Source organism: Bubalus kerabau, chromosome X (genome assembly GCF_029407905.1).
Source record: "Bubalus kerabau isolate K-KA32 ecotype Philippines breed swamp buffalo chromosome X, PCC_UOA_SB_1v2, whole genome shotgun sequence".
In the NCBI taxonomy this organism is placed as follows: Eukaryota; Metazoa; Chordata; class Mammalia; order Artiodactyla; family Bovidae; genus Bubalus; species Bubalus kerabau.
The window spans coordinates 63,188,792-63,203,609 of NC_073647.1; the positions used below are offsets into that span (position 1 = coordinate 63,188,792).

General features: G+C 37.4%; 1 protein-coding gene and 1 non-coding gene across 6 annotated transcripts in view; one reads left to right on the top strand and one right to left on the bottom strand.

The window, feature by feature from the left end:
• CENPI (centromere protein I) overlaps positions 1–14,818 on the bottom strand; it is a 58,841-nt gene that overhangs the window by 24,924 nt on the left and 19,099 nt on the right. For 3 of the 5 annotated variants that reach the window (XM_055563031.1, XM_055563027.1, XM_055563028.1), the window contains exons 6-16: positions 14,092–14,133; positions 13,791–13,839; positions 13,482–13,528; positions 12,141–12,230; positions 11,631–11,753; positions 11,225–11,392; positions 10,955–11,075; positions 9,727–9,818; positions 4,121–4,238; positions 3,969–4,033; positions 903–997 (exon numbers count right to left, since the gene is read on the bottom strand). In XM_055563031.1, the coding sequence (XP_055419006.1) occupies positions 903–997; positions 3,969–4,033; positions 4,121–4,238; positions 9,727–9,818; positions 10,955–11,075; positions 11,225–11,392; positions 11,631–11,753; positions 12,141–12,230; positions 13,482–13,528; positions 13,791–13,839; positions 14,092–14,133 (1,010 nt within the window). The remainder of the gene's footprint in view (positions 1–902; positions 998–3,968; positions 4,034–4,120; positions 4,239–9,726; positions 9,819–10,954; positions 11,076–11,224; positions 11,393–11,630; positions 11,754–12,140; positions 12,231–13,481; positions 13,529–13,790; positions 13,840–14,091; positions 14,134–14,818) is intronic. The other 2 variants (XM_055563032.1, XM_055563029.1) reach the window with 1 other exon arrangement.
• TRNAG-CCC (transfer RNA glycine (anticodon CCC)) lies at positions 3,106–3,177 on the top strand. The gene has a single exon. It is a non-coding gene; the product is annotated as a tRNA-Gly (tRNA).

The window sequence follows — 14,818 nt, forward strand, 5'->3', positions numbered from 1 at the left end:
GATTGAAGCTAAGGGATCCTTATGTTATAAAGTAAGAATGTGACTGATAATATAGGGAATCTGAACACTGATTAGATATTTGAACATATTATAAACTATTAATTTTTACATGTTATACTGATACCAGTTTTCAACTGCTGAAATGATATCTGGGTTTTGCTTAAAAAATATCTAGTACAAAGGAGGAGAGACATGAAGGGTGTTAAAGATGAGAAAAAGTTAACCACGAGTTGGTAACTGTTGAAGCTGGATGATGCATACATAAGGGTAATAATTGTACTATTTTCTCTACTTTTGAATTTGTTTGGAATTTTCTATAATATAAAGTTAAAAAAAATAATGTTAAAAAAGAATATAGGAGAACCCAAGACTCTAGGTAGAAAGAATCAAAGCAACCTGGTTTAGGCAGTTCCTTGAAATTCAGTTAAGTCTTTGACTTCCACTTTAAGGTTTTCTATTTAACAATAATGAACATAATGGAAATTCAGGGCTCTTTTTAAATTACAAAGTGAAATTAAATTAATGTATACAAGCAAAATATATCAGGGAAACAAAAAAAAATCTGTACAGCAAAATAACAGATTTTCCTAGCCATCATCAAAATTGACTTCACATATAAGCAATAATACATTTTATAAAGTGAGCTAAACCGAATGAAAGCCAAAGTTGTAAGTTCTAACGTTAGAGGCTTAGGGGTTGCTTTCTGATTTATATAATAAAACTTGAAGAATTAATCTTTCTCACAGGATTGTGGGGAAGGGTGAAAAGTAGGAAAAAAAAAAAACCTTAGAAAAGTACGATTCAGTATTTACATAGAGCAATTAGGTTTCATGTCACACCGTTAAACTCCATATGCAGTTTTGCACAGATCAACTCTTGTGGAGGGTTATAAGATAACTCACAGAGGACTGTTCCTCACAGATTTCACATGGATGTCCATAGAAAGCCACAGCAGCCAATTCTGCAGTAGTTCTTTCAGACACTGAAGAACACTACACTGCAGAGGCAAAACAAAAAATCATTCAGTTATACCATAGTGTTGAGAACTAACAGACTAAACCAGAGACTTAGAGATAGAAGGGACTATGGAGACAACCACATCCAATTCAGAACCCTGTAACTGCTGCTCCAACCTGACCGGTCTCCAAGAAACAGATTAATGCAAGTACAAGTTTATTTTGCCATTTTCTCTACAAGCTGGCCCCCAGCTTATCAGCAAGGAATAGACTCTTGTTTTTCCAAATTATATTCATTCATAATATATTATATCATCAAATATAGCATCACCCACCTCTTATCATCTCCCCTCAAAGATCCTCTTATGTTGTTTCAGATATGTGTTTCCTACTCTTTTCACCTTGGGTCTACAACTGCAATTTATTCTTTTGTTGGTCATAAAATTTATCTTCTATGACTGTGGAAAACAACTTTATAGTTTTCCTTTCTCAGGCTTTGCCTTGATATCCCAGGAACTTACTCACATATAAACAATATAGTCTTGAAACAAGTGTGCCTGGAACACTTGTAAGGATAAATTGTAATATCTACAAATTTGAAAGCAATCCACACCATCCCAAAACCTAATACATGAAATCTTTCTCAAACATCCTTAATAATTAATGGTCTAGATACTACTTGAATACGTGCAGTGATACAGTGCTCATTGCTACTTCATTGAAGAGTTCAATTAATTTTTTTTTAGAAACTGACATTCCTCACATTCAGATTATAAATATGTTTGAGTTGAAATCAAACTTGGAATCATCTAAAATAATCTATTTTGGTGCTAATTTAACATATGGAAAGATATTCAATATTACTATGTCATATTCAGAAAATCTCCACTCACCTACTCTATCGCATCCAGCCTCCATATTAATGGAAGGCATGAGGTTTTTATCTTTATGAGAAGGGGGCATGGGTTTAAAAAAAAAGATTGAGAAGCACATCTCTACACCACTCCTAAGTTATGGTCTCCAACTTCATCTGGGTCCTTAATGAAGCCCAGTGATCCTTTTACCATACTTCTCTTCAATCAGCTATCTCTCTCTCCCATTTTTTTAATGGCTGTTCTCTTCACATAACACCCTCTTGAAGCTCCCTGCTCAATTCTGTCCTCTATAATGCACTTATTTTGAGAAATTTAACATTTTTAGGAAAAAGCATTTCAATTTCTTGCTCTATTCAAACTATACAAATATATCTCTATGTGCACCTATCTCTACATCCTTGTCCTCAACCTTAGAAAACAGTAGTACCTCCCAACCCCTTACCACCATTCAGGCAAATCACTCTACCTAGTCTTAAATCAATACTATCGTGCTTTTTCTGAAGCCCTGCACTGTCAATTATCCCCCATCTTTCCCCCATTTTCAACCTCTCTCTCTTCTCATCTGGCTCCTTCTATCCTATCTATAAACATGTTCACGTTTTTCTCACTCTGGGGACCAAAAAAAAAAAAAATTACAACCTTCCCTTGATTCAAAGTCCCACTATAGCTCTCTTTCTCTATCCCTCCCTTAGCCAAAGTTTTGGAAACACAGTCAATACTCATTGTCTTGTCTTCATTTCTCATCAACTCCTCAAGCTCCACAATTTGGTTTTTACCCCACACTCCACTGAACCTGTTCACAAAGGTAGCCAAGACCTCTGTATTATCAATTCTAAAAGAAACTTTTTTGGTCCTTATCTTTCTGGACCCTCTTGGGATATGTGGCAACATTAGCCCTTCACTCCTTCTTGATAGCCTGTGTCTCTCTGTTTCTTTGGAACTACTATTGTCCTGGTTCTTTTCATACTTCTTGAAAATGTTCCTTTATAGACTCTCCTTTTCAGTGAGAATTAAGTAGTAAGTATTTCCTTGATTTCTGTCTTTGGCCCACTGTCTGTTTCCCTTCCTCTCTCCACCTCCTACTCTCATATATGAATATATGCATGTGTTTATAAATGTATACTTGTTAGGCTGGAACATATGAAACTGCCAATTGTCAAACAGCTTTGACCTATCAGATTAAATCTATTCAGATGGTTTAATCTAATATTTACAGATAAACAGCACTCTATATTGGTAGAATAAGAGAAAAAATAAAGAATAACCAAGGGACTTCCCTGGTGGTCCAGTGGCTAAGACTCTGCACTCCCAATGCAGGGGCCCAGGTTCGTTCCCTGGTCAGGGAATTAGATCTCACATGACACAATTCAGAGTTCACATGCTGCAACTAAAAACCCTGCGTGCCATAACTAAGACCCAGCACAGCCAAATAAACAAAAATAAATATTTTAGAAAAAAAAAAAAAGAATAACCGAATTAGAAGTTTGGGATAGGCAATTAATAAAGTACCATTTGACTAGGATAAACACTAATCAGGACAATATATCTTTTCTGTAAATGTGGCCAACAATAAATGATTTAAGGTGAAAAAAATTACAAAGGAACATTACTTATACTGTCACTCTTTTAGAATAGGAATAACCATTCTATTAGAAAGTGGCTCTCAAACTTAGATAGAACTCCTGTAAACCACAGTGGTCTTTTTTTTGGAGAACACTTCAAAATAGTAACACATTTTAATTTTATTATATAAGGTTAGAACAATTTTATTAACAGAAAATGACTATTATAATACATAGTGTGTGCTCAATATATATTTGAGAAATGAAAAAGTGTATCTACAAAACTATCAACCATAACAATCAAACTAAGTATGCTTAAGTTATTTCCTAGTTTGTTTTTAATACTGATTTGCCACCTGTTCATTCACTTCATCATCTGCCACAAGTGGAAACAGCTCAGGAAAATTATATGTGACAAAACCTTAAAAACAGAAAATTCTACACATTAACTTTGATTTGAGTGATGGAGCATCTCAAGTCCGGGTTCTAGTGAATCCTATTAAAAAAACTACTGTTGTAATGTGGGTTTGAAATTGTGTACCACCAGCCATAGACTAAGACAAATTTTTCTTTACCTTGAAAAAAATAGATGATGTAAAGAAAAGCCGTGAAAGATGGTCAAAAAGAAGTGGCTTCATCTCTAAAAATCAGAAAAGAAAAACATCATTCAATTCTTTTAATTAATATTACACTGAATTAAATGGCTCCAAATTTTCATGATACATACCAGAGAAGCTACTAAAAGGAATCCAGCTCACAAGTTGAAGGAACTGTGATCGACAACAGAGGCCATCCCAGAGAGGAAGGCTCTTATACAGGAATGCTTCACAGGAATAAAACCCCTCCTATAACACAAGTTGATGGTAAAACCTTACGTGGAGCTCTTCAGTCATAACTACACTCAAAACAACCAATTTATATTGTGCAATAGTTGTTTTACTCTTAATTTTTTTGTCATAAATATAATTAAAAGCCTTGGGTTAGGTATCAGACTTTCTCCTAAAAAGAACCAGATGATTAATATTTGAATACTTTAACATCTTTATCAACATAGTTTTCAAATACCATAAAACTTCACCAACTTAAAAGAAGGTAAGAAATCAATTATGAAATATTTTTCAAGATAAATGAAACTATTATTTTGGAGTACATGCAGACACTCAAATAGTCCATAAAGTTGCACAGTAAGTCTGGAATTTCAATAGGAGCCACAGACCAAACCTGAACTCTGGGCAACACCATCTGGAGAGGGCTGAGTGTTTAGCTGCCTGTGTTTTCACCAGTGAGTAAGGATCCAGGGCTTTCCCTTTTAATTCTGTCATCCTGAGTCTTAAATAGTGGCATGCACCAAGACTCTATTCTGCACCTTCTTTTCAGACATGAATTCTCTGAACAATCACATCTATAACACAGCTAAAACCATCACCTATATCAAGAGGAGTCTTACATTTCTGCATTTCCAGCCCAAATCTCATTTTGATCCCTAGACTTATTATCTAACTGCTTACTGAACCTCTTAGATATTCCACAGGCATCTTTTAAACCAAATATATCTTTCCTTTTTAGCCTGCTTTTCTTATACTCCCATCATCATCCTCCCAAGCAGAAAATCTAAAAATTCAACCTAAATTAATTCTTTTATTCTCACCACCATTATCCATACCCAACTTCTAATTCAATGGTTTCATATAAAATCCTTAAGATTTATTCAACAAACATTTATTGAGAGTCTCTTTTTTTAAAAATTTTGCACCAGGTACCAAGTTGAACACCCATACATGAAGAAAAGTTGGACATGGTTCCCACCTCTCTGGAGCCCATAATGTGTGGAAAAACAGATGCTTCAAGATACCACGATACAGGAAAACACACAAGAGCCAAGGGAGCACAAAGAAAAAACATCTAACCCAGATTGAGTAAAGGCTTCTTGACCATGCTGATACCTGAGTAGCAGCTTAACAGTACAACTCAGGGTTACCCAGGCCAAATAATTAACTGGCTTAACATATTCAGCAATCAAAAAAATGCTTGTTGATTGTAAGAACATAGGGTCACTGCTTGTGACTAACAGGGAGGGAACACAGCCCTACCCATCAGCAGAAAATTGGATTAAAGATTTACTGAGCATGGTCCTGCCCACCAGAGCAAGATCCAGTTTTCCCCACAGCCAATCCCTCCCATCAGGAAGCTTGCACAAATCTCTTATTCTCACCCATCAGAGGGCAGACAGAAGAAGCAGGAACTACAATTCCACAGCCTTCAAAACAAAAACCATAACCACAGAAAGCTAACTAAAATGATCACATGGATCACAGCCTTGTCATGGCAAAGGGGCTTGCATGACTCAATGAAGCTATGTGCCATGCCGTGTAGGGCCACCCAAAACAGACGGGTCATGAGGTGGAGAGTTCTGACAAAACATGGTTCACTGGAGAAGGAAATGGCAAGCCACTCAGTATTCTTGCCTTGAGAACCCATGTATAGTATGAAAAGGCAAAAAGATGTGACACCAGAAGATGAACGCCCCCAGGTCAGTATGTGTCCAATATGCTACCAAAGAAGAGCAGAGAAATAGCTCCAGAAAGAATGAAGAGGCTTTGGGCAAAGTGGAAACAGCACTCAGTTGTAGATGTGCCTGGTAGTGAAAGTCAAGTCCAATGCTATAAAGAACAATGTTGCATAAGAACCTGGAATGTGAGTTCCATGAATCAAGGTAAATTGGACGTGGTCAAGCAGGAGATGGCAAGAGTGAACATCAACATTTTAGGAATCAGTGAACTAAAATGGATGGAAATGGGCAAATTTAACTCAGATGACCATTATATCTACTACTGTGGGCAAGAATCCTTTAGAAGAAATGTAGCCCTCATACTCAACAAAAGCATCCAAAATGCAGTACTTGGGTGCAATTTCAAAAACAACAGAATGATCTCAGTTCATTTCCAAGGCAAACGATTCAATATTACAGTAATCCAAGTCTATGTCCCAACCACTGATGAAGAAGCTGAAGCTGAACAGTTCTATGATGATTTACAAGATCTTCTAGAACTTACACTAAAAAAGATGTCCTTTTCATCTTAGGGGATTAGAATGCAAAAGTAGGAAGTCAAGAGATACCTGGAGTAACACATAAGTTTGGCCTTGGAGTACAAAACGAAGTAGGTCAAAGGTTAACAAAGTTTTGTCAAGACAACACATTAGTCATAGCAAAAAATCTCTTCCAACAACACAAGAAACAACTCTACATACGGACATCACCAGATGGTCAATATTGAAATGAGACTGATTATATTCTTTACAATCAAAGATGAAGAAGTTCCATACAGTCAGCAAAAACAAGATCTGGAGCTGACTGTGGCCCAGATCATGAGCTCCTTATGGCATTTAGGCATAAATTGAAGAAAGTAGGGAAAACCACTAGGCTATTCAGGTATGACCTGAATCAAATCCCTTATGATTATACAGTGGAAGTGAAACATAGATTCAAGGGATTAGACCTGATAGAGTGCCTGAACAACTGTGGATGGAGGTTTGTACACGGTACAGGAGGCGGTGACCAAAACCATCCCAAACAAAAATAAAGCAAGAAGGCAAAGTAGTTGTCTGAGGAGGCCTTATAAATAGCTGAGAAAAGAAGAGAAGTGAAAGGCAAAGGAGAAACAGAAAGATATACCCAACTGAAGGCAGAGTTCCAGAGAATAGCAAGGAGAGATAAGAAAGCCTTAAGTGAATGATGCCAAGAAACAGAGGAAAACAATAGAATGGGAAAGATTAGAGATCTCTTCAAGAAAATTAGAGATACCAAGGGAACATTTCATGCAAGGATAGGTACAATTAAAGGACAGAAACAGCAAGGACCTAACAGAAGCAAAAGCGATTAAGAAGAGGTGGCAAGAATACACAGAAGAACTGTACAAAAAAGGCCTTAATGACTCAGATAACCACGATGGTGTGGTCACTCACTTAGAGCCAGACATCCTAGAATATGAAGTCAAGTGGACCATAGGAAGCATTACTACAAACAAAGCTAGTGGAGGTGATGGAATTCCAGTTGAGTTATTTCAAATCCTGAAAGACGATGCTGTTAAAGTGTTGCACTCAATATGTCAGCAAATTGGGAAACTCAGCAGTGGTCACAGGGCTGGAAAAGGTCACTTTTCATTTCAATCCCAAAGAAGGGCAATGCCAAAGAATGTTCAAACTACCACACAATTGCGCTCATTTCACATGCTAGCAAGGTAATGCTCAAAACCCTTCAAGCTAGGCTTCAGCAGTATGTAAACCAAAAATTTTCAGATGTACAAGCTGGATTTCGAAAAGGCAGAGGAGCCAGAGATCAAATTGCCAACATCTGTTGGTTCACAGAGAAAGCAAGGGAATTCCAGAAAAACATCTACTTCTGCTTCACTGACTACACTAAACCTTTCATTGTGTGGATCACAACAAACTGTGGAAAATTCTTAAAGAGATGGGACTACCAGACCATCCTACCTGTCTCCTGAGAAACTTGTATGCAGGTCAAGAAGCAACAGTTAGAACCAGGCATGGAACAATGAACTTATTCAAAATTGGGAAAGGATTATGTCAAAGCTATTTATCAACACTCTGCTTATTTAACTTACTTGCAGAGTACATCATGTGAAATGCTGTGCTGGAGGAATCACAAGCTAGAATCAAGATTGCCAGGAGAAATATCAGGAACTTCATATATCTGTATGATACTACCCTAATGGCAGAAAGTTAAGAGGAACCAAACAGCCTCTTGATGAAGGAGAAAGGGGAGACGGAAAAAGCTGGCTTAAAACTCAACATTCAAAAAACTTAAGATTTTGGCATCCAGTCTCATCACTTCATGGCAAATAGATGGAGGAAAAGTGGAAACAGTCACAGATTTTATTTTCTTGGGCTCCAAAACCACTGTGGATGGTGACTGCAGCCATGAAATTAAAAGACACTTGCTCCTTGGAAGAAAAGCTATGACAAACATAGACAACATATTAAAAATCAGAGACATCACTTTGCCAACAAAAGTTGGTATAATCAAAGCTATGGTTTTTCCAGTAGTCATGTATGCATGTGAGAGCTGGACTGTAAATAAGGCTGACTGTGGAAGAACTGATGCTTTCAAATGTGGTGCTGGAATAGACTTGAGAGTCCCATGGACTTCAAGGAGACCAAACCAGTCAATCCTAAAGAAAATCAACCCTGAATACTCATTGGAAGGACTGATGCTGAAGCTCCAATACTTTGGCCACCTGATGCAAAGAGCCAACTCATTAGAAAAGACCCTGATGCTGGGAAAGTTTGAGGGCAAGAGAAGGGGGCAACAGAAAATAAAATGATTGGATGGCATTACTGACTCAATGGATAGGAGTTTGAGCAAACTCTAGGAGATAGTGAAGGACAGGGAAGCCTGGCGTGCTGCAGTCCATGGGGTCGCAAACTGTTCAGACACAACTTAGCAACTGAACAACAGTCACCTTGTGAGATTTTTCTTACTGGCCAATTCAATTAATTTAATGCATTCAGTTACATCTTCAGTTTGTTCTCTTAAATTACAGACCTCTTTCTCTGTTTTTGTGTGTGTGTGTCAGCCATGCCATGTGGCTTGTGGGACTTTAGTTCCCTGACCATGGATTGAATCCAGGTGTTCAGCAGTGACAGCATAGCATCCTAGCCACTGGACAGCCAGGGAATTCTCTAGATCTTTTTCTCTTATTTGGATAATTCAACAACTTCTTTCTTCACAGCCAACAGTACAAAGATAAACGTCAGTTCAATTGGCTCTATCTATAATGAATTTTGGGCTTCCCAGGTGGCACTAGTGGTAAAGAACTCGCTGGCCAATGCAGGAGATGCAAGAGACACAGGTTCGACCCCTGGGTCAGGAAGATCCCCTGGAGGAGGGCATGGCAACCCACTCCAGTATTCTTGCCTAGGAAATCCCATGGACAGAGGAGCCTGGCGGGCTACAGTCCATGCGGTTTCAAAGAGTTGGACACAAATGAAGCAGCTTAGCACACACTCATGATAAATTTTGAATTGAGCAAATATTGTTTACAAAAGATGTCAAGCACCAATGAAAAGGTTTTCAATGAATATCTAAATAAATTAAGAAGTGATGAAGTCATGGAACTCTGCTCAATGTTATGTGGCATCCTGGATGGAAAGGGAGTTTAGGGGAGAATGGATACATGTATATGTATGGCTGAGTCCCTTTGCTGTTCACCTGAAACTATCACAACATTGTTAATTGGCTATACCCCAGTACAACATAAAAAACTAAAAAAAAAAAGAAGCAGTGATATAAGAAGGAAACAAGCAGAACCTTACTTGTAAGAAGCATTCTGCCCTGAGGACAGTGTCCAGGAAGTTGGCAAATTCTTTTCCATGATCATAATTATTCACCTTGTACCAATTACACTCTAGAACAGAAATATTAAGCATAAGGCTCTGGTTGCACAACAGTAAAAGCTACACAAAACATCACCACAACTCTAAAGTGACAAATAAATGATAAAATATAAACAAGCTATCAGTCTCATACATCTCAGCCAACTCACACTGGAGACTGTAACATACACATGGAGATGATAGTTCAATGTTTCTCAAGAACTTGGTAATACAGGGGGAAAGCTTATAGTAAAAAAAATAAAGTGGTAAAAGTCATATATAATGAATACGGTTAGCTTTATGCCACACAGTAATCCAAAAGAATGTAAGTATATGAATTAAAAGCTTGAGAATGGCTAAATTTCAATTAGGGTGAACTGGGGGTAATCTAAGAGTGGTAGAACTTTAGTGAGTGGAAATTTAACTGTATCATACCCTATGTAAAGAAAGACTCTGAGTAGGAAAAAGAGAGCTACCCTGGAACTGACTAATACTGACCTTAAACACTCGAAGAGTCAGGATTTGCTTATCCAGGAAAGAAATAATCTGGTGAACACAATACTATTTTTAGAGAGACTGACTCCCTCAAAGGAAATGAAATGATTGGGTTTTACTATGGCCTGGATGAAAAACTCTCTCACTTCCCTTTCCTTCAGTTCAATAATTAAGAAACCTTCTGATGACTAATGTGGCTCCCATATACACTGATAGCAGAGAAGAGCTGTTCTAGTCAGCAAACATGAACACTTTGGTCACCAGTAGGAATTACTTCTATCATGAAATAATAAGTTGACATTCTGGCTTACACAATAGTCTCAGAGTTTGGTTAGCACTAATCTGATGATTCTGTGGGCTTAACAGCAAGTTTCTGAACATACAAAAGATAGAGAGGCCTTGGACTGTGACAGTCATCAAAGTGGAGGCACCCATCGAGTTCTGGTGACCATGCAGTAGTGTTTCTTTAACAACATATCTCCTTTCTTACTTTCCCTTGAAATAAGAACAATGGCAGCATTCAGGCTCTGAATATATGATCATCAGAAAAAATTATTATAGCTTATGAAGGCTCCTCCTGTCTAGACATCGTCATTCTTTTAAAAAAAACCTATTTCTAAACCATCTTGCTCCTTCTTCATTCATCTAACAGTTAAAAAGCATCAATTTTTACCTTCTTGTAATGTTTGACTCAACCAGTGATAGAGCCTCAGTAAGACTGACTCATCTCTGACACAGTTAATATAGTGAAGTAGCAGAGAGCTGTTCAGCACTGCGCCCATCTGAGAAGGCAGCTGCAAAGACAGAAAAATCAGTCAACTGTAAGTATATAAAAAGGAGATCAGAGCAACAAGGAAATCATCAGATAAGAAATACATAACAAAAATAAAGGCCATGAAGATCAAATGGATTATGTAAATAAGCATGTGGCCCAGTTATATACCTCTAAGCAATGAATGTTCTGTAAGAGTTGAGGGAAGCTTTTAAGCTGTTCCAGTGGAAATGATCCATTGCTACTGAGGTAATCAGAAAGATTCATCCTTTTTTTTCTACTTTCTTTACTGTAGTTACAGGAATTTAGCACGGGTATAATTGAGTGAGAATTCCATTTCTAAAAAAGAAAGATAATGAGACAATCAGTGGATCAAACAGATTATAAACTATAAATGTAAAAGCACTTATTAAGGTGATCTAATGAATGGAGTCTGAATGTGGTTTGCATAGAATCCTAATTAAAGTAATTAAAATATACTCAGACATCTGTAATCTCTTCCAACATCTGAAACCTTATGGTTTGAACCTAACAATAAAGAAGGCTGTGGAAGTTACTTGGGGTTTTAAATACTTACTCTTTTTATAGGACAGACGTTAGCTAACATCAACTTTAGAGGTTCTGAAGGAAATCCTTGATTCCTTGGCTTCAGAGCAAGTAGAGCGGTCTTCCACAGATTCTCTGAATTCTTAAAATAGATCTGCAAATTTGAAACCAGTATAATATTGTAAAGTTAAAAATAAAATAAAATAAATCCAAAAAAAAAAAGAAAAAAAAAGTACATGAGAGGAGGTATCCACAAGTTAGAACGGTATAAAATCTAAAACTCTTTATTAACTGAAAATAAATTAATTATGAAATATTTTGCACCCATGCAGGTCCATTTAAAGTATAATCAGGAATCTATTAAGAACATTGAATAGAATCAAAACGAAGTGTTAATCCCTAAAAAACTTCTCAGAAGCAACACTACAATATTAAATCTTAAACAGCATGCTATAAACATTTTAGTCAAAATCTATACATTAACTTACTCAAAATAACATATTTCTATCCAAATATGACTTATCGCTCCTTAATCCCTTACCTTCTTTCTCATAGGCAAAGATACAGAAATCAAAGTAGGAACAAAGAATTTATACAGTGACAACAAAGCCTGGAGATGAGGCTGCATTCCCTGAAATAAAATAAGAGTTTTCAAATCTGTGGCCAATAATAAAAAAAGAGTAACAATAAAATAAAAAGATTAAATGAATATTCAGATCCTAATTTTATTATGTGATTATAGCTATACGAAGATGCTATAGAAAATCGAGGAACAGAAACTCAAACATTTAAATCAACTATGATAAAGCAACCCTCACCGACTTGACATGTTCTCTTTTATGATCTTTTCCCATATTTTACTTCTTCCCTATATTTTCTCTCTTCTCTGCCTGATTAATATGAAATAAAATTAAATTTAGACAAATCATTATTATTACTATCCTTAGAGAGCTATCAGCAGATACTGCATGCACTCAAAGAACTGAAACAGGAAGCTATAAAACAAGAAAGTGAAAGTGGTAGTCGCCCAGTCTTGTCTGACTCTTTGTGAATCCATGAACTACAGCCTACCAGGCTCCTCTGTCCATGGGATTTCCCAGGCAAGAATATTGGAGTGGGTTGCCATTCCCTTCTCTGGGGATCTTCCCAACTCAGGGATCAAACCCAGGTCTGCATTGTGAGTAGATTCTTTACCATCTGAACTAACAGGGGAGCTCCTAATAAAACAAAAACAATCACTGAATTGTAAATACCAACAGGAAACCTCATACTGGAGAAGCACAAATGTGCACACGTGTTTGTGTTTTTCATGAAAACTGAATGCCTCTGTGTAGGTCATGCAGGCTTCAATAATTAGGCATAGGCACCACAACTTCCCTCGGTTTTATACCCAAAGCTTCTGTTACCTGGCAGGTATAGTGGAAATAACAAGGCAAGAGGGTTGTAAGGACAAGAGATAATGGTCAGGATATATACTGAAGTTTAAGCATCCAGAGAAGAATGCTTTCCTAGATCACAGCCACAGAATAAATAAGCTAGTCACTTTAACAAAACAGTCATTTTTTATTACTCCCTAACACTTAATTTCCAGCCATACCAACCCAATTCCATAAACAGTTGCTGCTATTTGATATCTACCTGGCTTTTGCTCATGCTGTTCCCTGCCATGAGTGCCCTTCTTTTCCTTCCTGGCCTAGTTAAATTCTACTCACCATTATCACTCCTCCCTTGACCCCAGTCTAATTCTGATTTTTATTTTGTTGACTCAGCTCCCCAGGCAATAAGTTTCTTGAAGATAATGATGCATTCAGTTTTACATCCCCAAAGCCTAGCTCCATACCTAGCACAGAGTACACTGGCCAGTTTTAGGTTGAGTACTTACCATTTTGGCCTGAAGATCAAGCAGTTTTCTCACACGAAATGGTTTGACTAGTGAAGGTAAAGAAAAGAAGTTTGTGGTTCAGAATAAAAAGAAATGTTGTCCATGTAGCTTCTCCTTACAACACATTAAGACTATAATTACCCTGCTCAGTTAAGCCATTAAGCAGATGCTCTTAGGTAAAAGTACTAAAAAGCAATTCCCACAAAACCTTGCCATAGAACTAATGCTAATAATTAAAACTTTATAAAGGCCAATACAAATGCTAATTCCACAGAGTGAATGTAATACAATTGGAAAGAAAATACTCACCATTCTCTTTTTTGGTAAGTAAATATAACAAATGGCAGACATAAGGGCACTGTCAAAATATAAAAATTAAAAGAAAAAAATTACAATATATCTTGAAGAGAGCAACAATACATTTTCCTTAAATGTCAATTCTACAATGATTAAGTAAAAAGACTTCAGGACTTGATTGAACAATAGTTTTAATTAGCACGTCTTTATGCTATTTAGGGGCTTCCCTAGTGGCTCAGCTGGTAAAGAATCTGCCTGCAATGCAGGAGACCTGGGTTGGGAAGATCCCATGGAGAAGGGAAAGGCTACTCACTCCAATATTCTGGCCTGGAGAATTCCACGGACTGTATAGTTCCTGGGGTCACAAAGAGTTGGACATTACTGAGTGACTTTCACTTACTCACTTACACTATTTTTTTTCTTTTTTTTTTTAATTTAATTTTATTTTTAAACTTTACATAATTGTATTAGTTTTGCCAAATATCAAAATGAATCCGCCACAGGTATACATGTGTTCCCCATCCTGAACCCTCCTCCCTCCTCCCTCCCCATTCCATCCCTCTGGGTCGTCCCAGTGCACCAGCCCCAAGCATCCAGTATCGTGCATCGAACCTGGACTGGCAACTCGTTTCATACATGATATTTTACATGTTTCAATGCCATTCTCCCAAATCTTCCCACCCTCTCCCTCTGCAACAGAGTCCATAAGACTGTTCTATACATCAGTGTCTCTTTTTAAAGTTATTTTTGGAATACAACAATGCAGACAACTCGAAAACCACAAACAGATTCTTCTGCCTAACAAAAATTCATGTATGCCTTCTAGTGCGTGTGTACATGCTAAGTTGCCTCAGTCATGTCTGACTCTTTGCCACCCTCTGGACTGTAGCCTGCCAGGCTCCTCTGTCCATGGGATTCTCTAGGCAAGAATACTGGAGTGGATTGCCAATTCCTTCTAGTGCTGCTACTGCTGCTGCTAAGTCACTTCAGTCGTGTCCGACTCTGTGCGACCCCATAGACAGCAGCCCACCAGGCTCCCC